This window comes from Astatotilapia calliptera, chromosome 18 (genome assembly GCF_964374335.1).
Source record: "Astatotilapia calliptera chromosome 18, fAstCal68.1, whole genome shotgun sequence".
Taxonomy (NCBI): Eukaryota; Metazoa; Chordata; class Actinopteri; order Cichliformes; family Cichlidae; genus Astatotilapia; species Astatotilapia calliptera.
The window spans coordinates 25,047,761-25,061,320 of record NC_137439.1 but is presented as its reverse complement, the minus strand read 5'-3'; the positions used below and the strand labels follow the sequence as shown (position 1 = coordinate 25,061,320).

General features: G+C 38.9%; 1 protein-coding gene across 1 annotated transcript; it reads right to left on the bottom strand.

The window, feature by feature from the left end:
• Positions 1–43: 43 nt before the first annotated feature.
• Positions 44–8,339, bottom strand: gtf2b (general transcription factor IIB). The gene is made up of 7 exons (XM_026148720.2): positions 7,974–8,339; positions 4,698–4,810; positions 3,321–3,454; positions 2,340–2,486; positions 1,613–1,742; positions 1,033–1,314; positions 44–574 (listed from the first exon to the last, which is right to left on the bottom strand). The coding sequence occupies exons 1-7, from the start codon at positions 7,988–7,990 to the stop codon at positions 441–443; spliced, it is 957 nt and encodes a 318-aa protein (XP_026004505.1). The 5' UTR covers positions 7,991–8,339; the 3' UTR covers positions 44–440.
• Between the last annotated feature and the right edge of the window lie 5,221 nt (positions 8,340–13,560).

Below are 13,560 nucleotides of genomic sequence, written 5' to 3'. Positions count from 1 at the left end.
ATCTCCACATACACAGAAAGTTTAGTTTGATCCAAACACTGACCTGGTTTAAAGAGAAATTTTATTTTTAGTTAAATTACCCAGAACAATTCAAACACTAACAAAATAGAAACTGGTAATTTTCTACCAAAAAAAGTTTGTGTACAGTAGGAAATCAGCCTAAAATTGCAAGTATCAGTTACACTTCCCACTTGGACATATATACATTGTACAGTATATACACTCAAATGAAATACTGCAAGTACAGTCTGCAAGCTGTTTATTTAAGTACTGGAATGTGTGTCCGTTGCACCTGTCAGACTTTGGTGTCGTCTAAGGCAGGACGAGAGAAATCTTCCAAAACCAACACTCATCATTTAAAAAAGAAAAAACAGCAATAATAATGGTGATGATCTTGTAGGTACAGCAGAAATTGTTGTGCTGTACGAGAGGAGTGTTCTTCACAGTTGGGGCAGTTTATCAACAGGTGTATCAAATTTGAAGTCTGGGGGGAAAAGCTCTGCAGCCCGTGGGTAGATGAGTCGATACGACTGTCTGATCGTCACATCTGCAACACCAGCGATGTCTCCAATTTCTGTGGAAGAGCATGACAGACAATTCAGCCATTACTAGAAGTATATGCGGAATGACGCCAGTGCATTTTTCTTAACAGCTTTCTTGACAGTAAATAGAGCTTTAACACTCCTGACGTTTTTAAAGCGGTTAAAAGTTCTAACTTTGAACAGAAACGAGCATTGCATATATGATGAAAAAAAGAGGGGCTTTTGTGACAGACTGCTAGGAAAGAAACAACTTAAAACTATTTCTTTCTCCAAAATGGTACAAGGTCTGGACTGAAGAGAAGTAAAAAAGCAGCCAATGCCCAAAAAACCTTTGAAAGGCCTTCAGAAAGTCTGGAGACCTATTGCTCAAGACCTCACAAAAAAGTCTTTCTCCTTGGAAGCAAAATATAAGGAAACGAGGCGTGGATCAAGACTTAAAAATGGCGTGAAAAGTCTACCTGTTGTCTAACTCCAGTCCATAACCTCTTACCTTTCTGGGTCTTCTTCTCTGCTGAAGCTTGGGAAGCCATGTAGATGGCAGCTGCAGCTACAGAGATGGGGCTCCTGCCAGGCACCAAGTCGAGCTCCACGGCCTTCCTGGCGATGAAGGTGGCTGCCATTTGCACCTGTTTGGGTAAGCCGAGGTTGGAGCAGAAGCGGGACATGAAGTCCCCGGTGGTGATGAGGTCTACGCTGGTCTCCAGTGCCTTCAGGATCAGCTTGAAGCACCTACCGATCTCTTTCTTTGAGATCCGGGACACAGCGCAGATCTCTGCAGAGGAAAGGAGATTTTTAGGGGTGGTTGGATGGACTGCAATTACTTTTTTTTTTTAAGGTTTTATCCTTAAGCACATCCTACACTTCTGCCTCCTGACTACTCCTGTAAATAACATTTACTAATGGCACCACATGAATAACAAACAGTCCTATGTTGGCTTATTCCATGAAAATGTGAGTGAATAAGTTCTTTATGTGAATACATTTTGTCCTGAACACAACAGAGTTATATATAATCATTTAAACAACGATAGTAAATTACTCAAAATCACACAAGACAAATTTATTCTGACCTTTAAAGGTTCGCGGCACACCCTCCTGTCTGCAGGCGATGTAGAGACAGGCTGACGCGATGGCATCATTGGCTCGGCCCTTCAGGCTCTTCTGTTCATAAACCTGCTTAAATAAGTTGTTTGTTCTGTCCTGAGGGGAAAAAACATTATTTACACTTTAATTTCAGTGTCATGGATTTTATGCTTCTGTTGGAATTTAACTGCATGTTAACAGTGTGATGTTTGTCTTTACATGACCTTAAAACAGGGAAGTCATTTCGTTTCAGTTTAACAAAGTTGCTGAGCCCTATGTTTGTGGCTCTTTTATGACACCATTTTGCTTAATTTTGAATGAAAATGATATGATCGTGTCTGAATTAATGTTTAGGAACACGACCATAGCCCACGACCCTTTTGTTCCTCAAAATGAGAACATCCTCACAAGGAAAACTGCGTGACAGCTTCAGCTGAGACTTCAGTGTGAAAAACAACAAGAACTTTGATAAAAAGAACAAAGGAAACAAAAACAAAAGCAGTTTTTTGCACACAGCAGGATTTTTGTTTCTTGCTCCTCTCCATTAGCAGTCTGTTAACTTTTAACATCTCATTAGATTCACTTTCTATCTCACAGGCTGTCACCTGTTCACAACAATGACAAAAAGCAGATGGGCAACTTTCTCTGCTCTCAGTGAGACTGTTAGGCCACAGCAGAAAATATTTTTACAGGTCCTTATTTTTTGTTACTTACTACGATGTTCCTCGGCAGGTTGATGCGATCCGCCATGGTGCTGATCTCTTTGAAGGCGTTGAGCATGGCCCGGTCAGAGCTGCTCATGGTTCTCCTGTTCTGGTACTTCGAGTTCCCAAATTCATCAAAGCTGGCAGCTCCTGTTCCCTGTGGAGGTAAACGGTGCACGTTTACCAGTGAAATTATTTCATGTGAAACCACAGTAACGTCAAATAAATTACAGCTAAAAATTAAATTCACTCAATATTTTTGTACCCAAATTGAGCCAGTACACTTGACTTCTTCATTCAGCCACTAAAAGTAATTTTTCTGTTCAGCAATGTCAGTAAATAAGTAATTTGCAATCTAACAATAATGTGCTTTGCTATTTTTTTCTGCATTTGTTAAGTACTGTACATTCTGTTACAATGCTCTAATTCAATTTATGATGTCAAAATTAGGGGACATCCCCTAATATGGTCATTCAGGCTCACAGGACAGCTAATCAGAAGAGATTTTGTGTAAAGGGGAAGAGCTAATGACATCCCGTGACATCATTTGTATGCGACACAAACGCCACAATACAGGTGGACGTCGAGGTGATGGTGTACCTGCTGCTCGGTCTGTGGCTTTTCCTCAGACTCGGGGACCACGGTACAGTTTCTGTGTAGCCGGGTTTAGCAGGGTTTCAAAAATATTGGTTTTGATTTTCCTGATGGAGATTCTTTCATGTCTCATCGAGTAATGCCGCTGACTAGCTATTCGTTGCCATACAGTCTGCTGACATCACATTTTTGGATCGCCTTGGATTGTCCCAGTCAAATAGGAACTAAAAAAGTACCTCCTACCAGGTACAATTATTTAGTCTCAGGAAAACCTTAAAAACCGTGTCTAGCTGTGCCAAGGCAACCCGAGCACATACTAATAGAAGAGCTACTCTGGCAGCCATCTTTAATAGGGTGAAAACAAAAGGTTGGCTTTTTATTTCAAACAGTGTCTCACCTTGCTGATCATGGTGGTTAAGTCTCCTCCATTGAGTAATGGGTTCTGGGCGTCTCCCACTCTGGATGGGTCCTTGAGGGCTTTCTCATTAGAAAACGTTCTCCACTCTGAGCCCACGTCGATTACACGATCACCTGAACATATGATTTGGATAACTGAATAAAGATTCATTTAATACAACATTTACTATTCAAACTACCAATAGATCAAGATCAAGTTCTTGAGCTGCAACATTTCACTGTATTACAGCTTGGACTGAACGAGGCATTTCTGATGAAGCTCCAGCTTTTAAATTGTTGCTGATTATATAATTTTCTTTAAATGCTTAAGATTTAAAGTTTACTTTCAACTCGATTACCTAACACTCGCAACTTAATCTTCAGCTGCTTGTTTATCTGTTTTGAAGTCACATCCACTGCTCTGAAAAGGGTTACTCTCTGACAGATATAACTGACACTACAGAAGGTTTTCAGGGATTCACCAACACTCAAAAAGCTTTGATGGCTGCTGGTGTTCCTTGTGCCTGGTAATATTTCATCCCTCTGAAATAAGTCACCAGAAGATGGTGCAATAATATAAGCAAATTCACTCAAAGACATGCTCAGAATTTAAGTTTCAAACACGGCTGCTACTATGTCAGTCCTCCTCTATTGTCTTTCTTTGGCTCTTCCTCTACATGTTCTCCTACTACGCTCCATTACTACTACTGCGGTTTTGAATATGGCTCAATTATTTTACACCAAAAAGGAAAAGATAGGGGTGTGACATCAGCAATGAGGCAAACTGTCTGAACAAGGCCATTGCATTCTTCAAGTTATTATGACTGTCTCTTCCAGGAACTGTGTACTGGGGTTGAAGATTAGATTTGATATTTTAATCCTGTTTTTCTTGCCATCCATCAGTACTCCTAATATCTCGAGGCAAAGTGACATTCATCTCCTTAGAGGCTAACCAAAGCTATGGAAACGGGAACAGAGGGCACTTAAGCTTGCATTAAAGGGCGGCGGGCGTCTCTATTCTCTCGGCTAACCTGCTCTGTCCTGAAGGGGCTCATTAGAGGAGAGCTTGTTGCTCCCTAAAGCTTTGTCTAATAGCAAGCATCAAGCTTTTTGCCTCTTTAACTCTATCCACAAGACAAAACCTGTCATGTCACCTGACATCTATGGATAATTTTAAACAATATATTTAATTTACCTATACACTTTTGGAAAATGTGGCCTTGCATAGCTTGGAATTGAACTATGATGACAAAGCAAATGAGTTCAGGAAGATGTGTGCTGAAAAAAAAATTGTTCCGTTTAGTTGAGATAACAAGTACAGGAAACCAAATGCAGGATGTGTTCAGTGGAAGCTTGATCTAAAACCATGTATACTTGCCTACTACAAGGCCACATTCAGGGCAGATCATGTCCCCTGCTCTGTAGTCCTCCACCAGACAGGCATCAGGGTGGTTGGGACACTGAACTCTGGGAAGGGCCATAACACCTGGGCTGCAGAAACAAACAGATAAGAGGTCAAAAGCAAGAAAAGTTTAAAAACAAAGGCAAAGATGGGGAGGGGCAGAGAGAGAATTTGTGTTCAATTCATGACAGTAAACATAATTTTTACCCACAAAGTCAAATCTAAATGAAAAATAAAGATTCAAACGGCCAATTCACAAAAGACTACTCAGAGTAAAACATGGGAAAATAACACCAACTGTTCTGAGAGGGCAAATTTACATACATACAGACTATGTTACAGTCTAAATATACTTCACCTTTTCAGTTTCCTTTCCCTTTTTGTGTTTCAGAAGAAGTGCCTAACTGAATGTTCACCAACAACACATCTCCCAAGCAAGTAACAGCATCAAAAACACAAAGATAGTAGCTAGCAACAGTACTTTAAACACAAGGCTGTTTTGGTGACAGGTTCATCTCACTGTTCTGATAATCTTTAAGACACACTAGTGTTCAAAGGTTTGAATTCAGTCATAAACCTAGTGTTTTTTGTTTTTTTTAACTGTGTAACAAAACACAGGGCATGGAACAAGACATGGGAACAATACACACACAAAGTAATATACTGGTATAAACATTAATATGAGATTGTGTGTGCCGCATGGATGTTTACAGCTCTACTTGGTCTAAAAGCTGGGATTTACAAACATGATAAGAAATAGGGGGCCGGAGATGGCAGCGTAGAGGTCTGGCACGATCAAACTGACTTGTACACAAAATAACTTCAACCAGGACTCTGTGTGCTCCCCCAAAAAAGCTTGAACTGGTGATAAAGGACTATAAAAGAAAAAAACGAATGGCTCACAACAAGCATTAATCTGCTGGATGTTAGCAGAAATGCGGTGTAATGAAGAACAGGAAAAAAGATCTAGCAAAATTCAAACTACTCTTGACCAAAAGTTGAGCAATTTAGGTGATGCAGCAGAAATGCTGGTCAACAAGAACCACACAATGCGACAGAGTTAAAATAAACTGAAGATAAAAAGCCACCCACACTAAAATCCTCAACTTCCTACATCAAGAAATTAGTGACTGCTGTGGATGCTCACTCTTTGATCACTGAAGAAATAGTGTCCTGTTGAGTTCCACTGTGTCACTCTTCATCCCTTTATCACGTATGGATTACTACAACTGTCCACATACCTAAGCAAAGCCTCCCAGAAACATCTGCAGGTTGTTTAAAACGCCTGTTCTGACTGAGTCTTTCAGCTATTCACATTTCACACTATTGTTAATTCGGTTGCACCGACTCCCCATTAACATCCACGTTAAGATCCTGAGTTTGACTTTTAGGGTTATGCATGAACAGGCACAATTGTACATCAGTGAACTTTTACATCCCTAGCAGGTTCCCTGAAATCATGTGATCAGGGCCTGTCGGCTGTGCATCATACAAGGCTGAGAACTAAATGAGAAACAATTCAGACTCTGGAACTCTCTCTCCCACTGAGCCTGAGATTGTTGAACTCTTTTAAAAAAAAAAAAAAACAAAACAGCAGCTTAAAAGATTTTTAGGGCATTTCACACAATTATTTTACCCTGGTCTGACTCAGCTGATAAGTTTGCAAACTTGTAGCTCATCCCCGTGGTTTGGTTTGTTTTCACACAGAAAAATTCAAGTGAATGTCAAGCGAATAAAAAATGCGTCACAACAAATCATATGAGAATGTTCAGTCCGCTCACTGGCCAGATGTGTCTGGGGTGGATTCAACAAAAGTAAATACAGGAATAAGGTGCTGTGTGAGAAACCCGAGAATTTATGTTCATTTCAAGGTTAGTTGAAAGGAGATATCCTTGAGTTATATATATAGTTATACATTCTTACTTAGTTTGGGCAATCTGTGAGAGTAGTGGGTGTTGTTCCTCGCCGCAATGACGAAAAGTAACAGAACAGTCAAGGAGTGGGAGGTTTCTGATTAAGGGTGGATGAAACAAATAAGGTATCCTTTTTATCCGTTTAATCAAGAGAAATCCACATCTCTTTGACAGATGCTTGTCAATACATGACCGCTGGTGGGTCAGTAACCACACAAGGTGTTATACACAAATGTACATTTCTGTCATTGGCAAATTAAACTGCAAGCCACTTTTTTAGATCATGGATGGTAGTCTCGTCATTGTTGGTGGATTTCTGATTTATATCACATTAGGGGTGGGTTTTGATTATCGATTTTCTGTGTTTTAACCTAAGTTACTTTGATACAAAGGCATCTGCTGTGATGCTTACACCTTTGATAAAGTCTCACAAGTGTCAGCTTTCTTTTTATAGGTATAAAAATATGGCTATGTACTGATAAATGATAAGAATTATAATATTTCTGACTGTGAGGCAAAATTTCACTGATTCAAATCGAATCCATTCGGGACCTTGTGAATCGGAATCGAATCGATTCTAGAAATCTGTGATGACACCCAACCCTATAATACATACGTCCAATATTGAATTTGAAAAAAAAAAACATTCATCGGTTCTTTACATTTTGCTAGGAAAACAGGAAATACTAAACAATATCAATCATTAAAAGAGTGGATGTGAAACTGTCAGTCAAATTAGCTCAATCAACTGCATTTTACTCCTTCATACGCACACCCTTACTGTGCCACTGATAGGAAAATCAATAACGTAAGAAACTTTAAATGCAAAAATTATTTGCTAAACTACAGTAATTGATTATACGTGCTTAAAGGAGGGTACGTCAAACCACTGTTGTGTAAAGGTAGACGGACTCCACGGGAAACTGCGTGTGTTTACAAATGATTCACAACTGCTCACTGAGTGGTAACGTCAACAACACATTAGCTTCAGTTTCAGCTACACACCATTGTAATACACGAAAAAATTTGAAATGGTGGACAAACAAGTCTACAATGCAAAGACGATAACGTGGCAAAAAGCAGGAGCATCAGCACCACATCGCTGTGCAACAAAAACACCGACTTCTGGTGACATCTAATGATTAGCTGCTAGCCAGCTAACTAGCTGTGCTAACAATTAGCACAATGAAACGAACAGCAATCGGTAAGCACAGCGACGTATATTGTTTTAGCTTTAGTAACCACGACGCACACCAGTATTTGTTCTTATGAATTAACATTCTTAGAACCATATGCAAAGAAAGTATAGGTATTACATTTACTCGGCTCTACCACTTACTGGCTTGTAGACGCCATGTCACTCCTCGTCTCAAATTCAAAGAAACAAACGAGTGCGGCACCTCTATTTATAACTTCTTCTGATCACGTGTCCATATGAGTACGGGAAGAGAAAAAGACCAAATTAAATACAGGTAGCCTTCGGTTTCTTTTACGTTGGGCTGTAAAAATTCGTTACATAAATACGCAATATTTGTTTTGTTTTTAGGAGATTTTCATTTATTGTCAAGAATGACGTACCATTGTAACACCATTAAGGTGTTGTCATTACAACACCTTAATGGTTTAGCGAGCTAAGCGAGCCTAACGTTAGAGTTTTCTGTGACATGAACGTGTCTATTTATTTGGCTAATGACCAAACCGTACTAAAACCACTAAATGAAGTGCAAAGTGGCTTTCACAGGAATGTGGATGCATTATAAACACCTATAAAAACGTAAATAAATGTTGTTATGTTGATTCTAATCTGTTTCTGACTCCAGCTGTAAAAACAGAGAACACCACGAATTTCGTCAATAAAATTTATTTCAGTTTGAACTACTGACAAACTACAGTGACTTTCAAGCATCCTTCATTACACCGTGGGACGGTATCAATCAATCAATCAATCAATCAATCAATCAATCAATCAATCAATCAATCAATCAATCAATCAATCAATCAATCAATCAATCAATCAGTCTTTATTGACAGACTTTATGGCCATAGTTAAACAAAACAAAAACAAAAACACAACACAACACAACATATAATCCTTAATGAAAAAAATATTTTTAAAGATATAAAACCATGATATACATAAAATACACAATTACTTAAAAGATAAGATAAGACTTTTTTGATGAAATTTTTGTGTTACCTCAGCTCAGGTTCATATATCAGAAGGAAATACAAAAATACAAATAAGTACAATCAATGAAAAAAAGTAAGATAATACACTATACACAATGGTAGCATACACAGTATGTGATTATGGATATGGTTGGAAATATGCAAGACATAAACTATATAGCTTGACATAACTATTGTACCACTATTATTCCTAAAGAAATATTCCTAAAAGAAATCAATAAACACACAAACTCTTCACACTCAGACTGAATGAGTAACAGGAACCACTCACTGTCAGCTTTGTCACTGCTAAAATTATACTGTAATAGTATTTGCCTGAACAAAGAGTTTCCACATTGTCCATATATGTCATCATCATTCATTCATTCATTTGATCAGTAATAAAGTGACCAAGGTATTTCACCTTTTATGAACCTCAAGAGTATTGTCGGACAGTTTAAACACAAAGAAATTCAGCTGTTTATCTTGCTTGGTTCTACATGTCAAGATAGCACTTTTAACAGCATAGTACATTATATCATATAGCACACCATATTCAGTACGTGTATTAAGAAGCTACTCTAATCCAGCACTACTTGGACTAAAAACAACCAGTTCATCTGCATACGTATGATGATTCATCAATGTTTTACCTAATATACATACAGTGTTACAGGTTCTCAGCTGTATGGACAATCATTATCAACATATAAATTAAATAAAATTGGAGACAAAATCCCACCCTTTCTGACACCATTGCTAACACAAAAGGAGGCAGAAATCCTGCTTCCCCATTTAACCAGCATCTTCTTATGAGCGTACCAGTAAGACAGAATCCAATGTATCCAGGAACTCCCTGTCGCTTCAATTTATCAAAAAGTTTTTCAGGGTTCACTTGATCAAAAGCTTTAGAGGCATCAATGAAACCCATAAGGGCAGATGAAGTTTAGGCCCTATTCAAACTGAATGTTCCCTTGAGTGCATATATGCACATGTCCGTGCCATGCTTTCATTTGAAGGCAAACTGATTATCCAGGGAAGAGATGAACACACTAATGCTATCAAACATGATTTTTTCTAGCACCTTAGATAACATACTGGCTAGTGCTACTCAATTTAATAATAATAATAATAATAGATTGGATTTATATAGCGCTTTTCAAGGCACCCAAAGCACTTTACAATGCCACTATTCATTCACACACTGGTGGAGGCAAGCTACGATTGTACCTACAGCTGCCCTGGGGCAGACTGACAGAAGCGAGGCTGCCATATCGTGCCATCGGCCCCTCTGGCCAACACCAGTAGGCAGTAGGGTAAAGTGTCTTGCCCAAGGACACAACGACCAGGACAGAGAGCCCGGGGATCGAACCAGCAACCTTCCGGTTACAGATACGCTTCCCAACCCCCTGAGCCATGGTCGCTCCAATTTAACAGCTGTGTCCTTTGTAACTGCTACAAATAAAATACATAGCATTGAGTCTGGTAGTTTGCCATGAATCATAAACCTTTAATATCTAATTGTATGCAGGTTAAAGTTTCACTGTCATGTTTTTAATGTTTGTTTGTCTTTTATCTCTGACTGGAGGCACTCATATGGATCGTTTTGTGAGAAAGAAGAGTCATGGGCCCACCTTTCTTTACCAGACATGTTGGAGACAAGTGGTGATAATTGGCACTGTGCCTTTTCGTACTTGGAAGTGTTGGTGACTATGTGGTGATCTCCTTTGAATTTTTTCCTGTAAGAGAATACAGAGAGTAGGCCTACTCGAACCTTAGGGCTAATGGATCCACACGGCAGAAAAGCCCAGCAATATCAACAGTCTCCTCCTATCCCGTTATCTCTGGTTTGTGTTGAGCCAGCTAACACAAAGAAATCGTGGCTATGTTGAACTTCACTATACCCCTCACATTGTCAGATAGACCACTAAGGCAAACATTTAACTACCGGCCAAACCAGCCTATGCAACAGACACATGGTACTGCATAACCTAATAAATACAAACCTCACATTGCACCAGACTGTGACACAAATTGTGACTGTGGTTAGCCTGTGTTGTAACACAAACCCATCGGTGGCTCAATGTTTGAGAAAAGTTAACTGAATCTTTCACACTTCTTTATTTAAAACAAATCTTTAAACTGCACAGTTTTTTTTTCATAAGAGGCAACAAAGGTCTGCCAGATTGCTGTCAGTTTGTCTGTGTGACTCAGTACCAGTCTGTGTAATAATTCTTTGGCATATGCAGGAAACCACAGTCGCAAAGACTCAGGTTTTGTGGTAGCAAAATAAGATAGACATCAGGATCTGAAGCAACTAAACCTGAGTGAGATAAATACAAATATAATTGTGTTTGCAACTTATATTAATGTCTGTTGCTTAAAGAAAATGCTTTCAGATGCAGTCTGCAGCGACTGCATTTTCATTACATCAGCGCATAAGCCAGGACAGTCAGCGTGCATCAGGACAACACCAGATGGAGCTAAAAAATAAAAGCAGTGACTGAGGTGTGGAATATGCACGTGCTACGAGAGCTCGGCAATGCTTAGCATGATTACAGTTATTGATCATCATTCAGCATGATTTGGTTCAGATTTGCTTGAACAGTACCACGACTCTGAGACTGTAACTCTTTGATGAGTGTATACATCTTATATCTGCAAAGCATGGCTGATTCTGGCTCATTGAAAAAAAGCTTTTGCATGGTTATCCTACCAGTATGACTTAAAAAAGAAAAAAACAAAAGAACACTCCAATGTGTTTCAGCTGTTCAGGAAATGATACAGAGGACAGGTGTGCACTGCGAGATAATCTCATTTTTTGCTGCACAAATGATATTTGCCTGAAACATGGCCTCGTGTGATGCGTTTATAAATCTTTTAATATACAATAGCTTTATGAATATTCGAAAAATGTTATTAGTAATGATCAAAACAGAGGCAACGCAGAAACATAAAAGAAGACCAACAGGAAAATGTCTCTCTTAATGGTAATTTAGTAACAATGACAAATATAACATACATACATGTGCAGAATTCAGCAGTCTGTGAGGTTTGTGACTGTGCTGGGGTTACAAAATGCCTTTCTTACTCAAGATCCCTTTAACCTTTGAAAATATATTTCACTTTACACCTTCAAAACAGTCCAAATTGTCAGGCTTAATGTGTGGCTTTAAGTGCTCCTTCAGCCTTTTCTCCCTGTTTCACTTCCCTAAGAATGGCTTCTTGACAGCTACACTTCCACTGGGACCATTTCTGATGAGGCTTCAGAGAACATTAGATGGATCAACTGAAAACCCAGATGCAGCTCTCATGTCCTGTGTTAGATTTGTATTGTTGATTGTCATTTATGCTTAGAAATATCTACTCATATATGCTTAGAGTTTTATAATCAATGTCATGTTGGTAGAGGTTTGATCCTTAGTAGTCTGTGGAGACTCTGTGTGCCTCCCAGAGCACTCTGGCATGCACACACAACTTAAGGTCAGGAGAGAGGTTATATCTGCTCTTACTGATTTATGGTATAGAAGGACACCTACTCTGTATCTGGTTATAAGAGCCTTTTGTTTAGATGGACCGCTAGACTCCTGGCACCAGCTTTGGGGAGTCTTCACGGGGTCACATCTTGACCCCACACACTCACACTTACACGACACACACAGACAAGGTATTCTTTGTCCACATGTATACCTATATGAAACGTCATATGTTAATGAACCTATGCATATTCATGTGACCGCAATAAAAGGAGTGCTACAGGGAACCTGGCTGAGAGTCTGACGGAGGTCAAGTGGGTGGAATGACACTTGGCTCCAGGCAGGTCTCCCTCATGCACGAGTAACACAAAGAACTTTGCCTACTTGTGTCTTGCTTTTGCTGTGTAGTAAATTGTCTTGAACATTCCAGCGAATAGGTTTATGCTACAAACTTATCATACTTCACTGTGCAATACCTTTTGTGCAATACTTTTGTTAATAGTCAATGGTGCAATAGACCTCAATACTTGAAATGTGCAATTCACTTGTATTTTTATTTTTATTCCTATTTATTCTATTTATCCCCTTCGTATATTTTATTTATATATGTCTCTGTATTTATATATGTGTGTGTGTGTGTGTGTATATATATATATATAATATTCTGTAACTGTAACTTCTGTCGGTGCTGTGCTTTTGGAAACCGAATTTCCCAGAGGAACCCACCCGAGGGATTAATAAAGTTTTATCTTATCTTATCTTATCTCCTGTGTGTTTTGAAGATTCAGCTAAAGAAATTAGAACAGATTGTAGGATTCTTGTGATGTGCCGCTAGTAACAAAGTGCCGAGAAATTGAACTTAAAATTGACACTTTGCTAAGCTGTCTGTTGTGTGTGGACACAACTCATTTCATCTCTTGAGTCATTCAGGGTCATTCTGTATGCTTTAATGATTCATAACTAAAAAAAAAACAAGAAACGTCTGGCTCAATATTCAGTGTCTCAAGATAAAATACTGTTTCACCAAATTACTGGAATCACTGATCTTCTGTTATATTCAAATCTTTTACAATGGACCAAAAGTGCCCCCAAGCCTTTCAAGTATTTTTTGTTTGTCTTTCAGTATAATCTTTGTCTTTCTAGTGAAATGTTTGCCTGACTCATGCTTTTTAATATCACTGATAGCGAAAACCCTTGAATGGGCCAGCTGTTTCTGTGCAGATTCCACTTGGAGAAATTGTTACAAATCACAGCATAATGACATAAAAATGGTAATGTGCT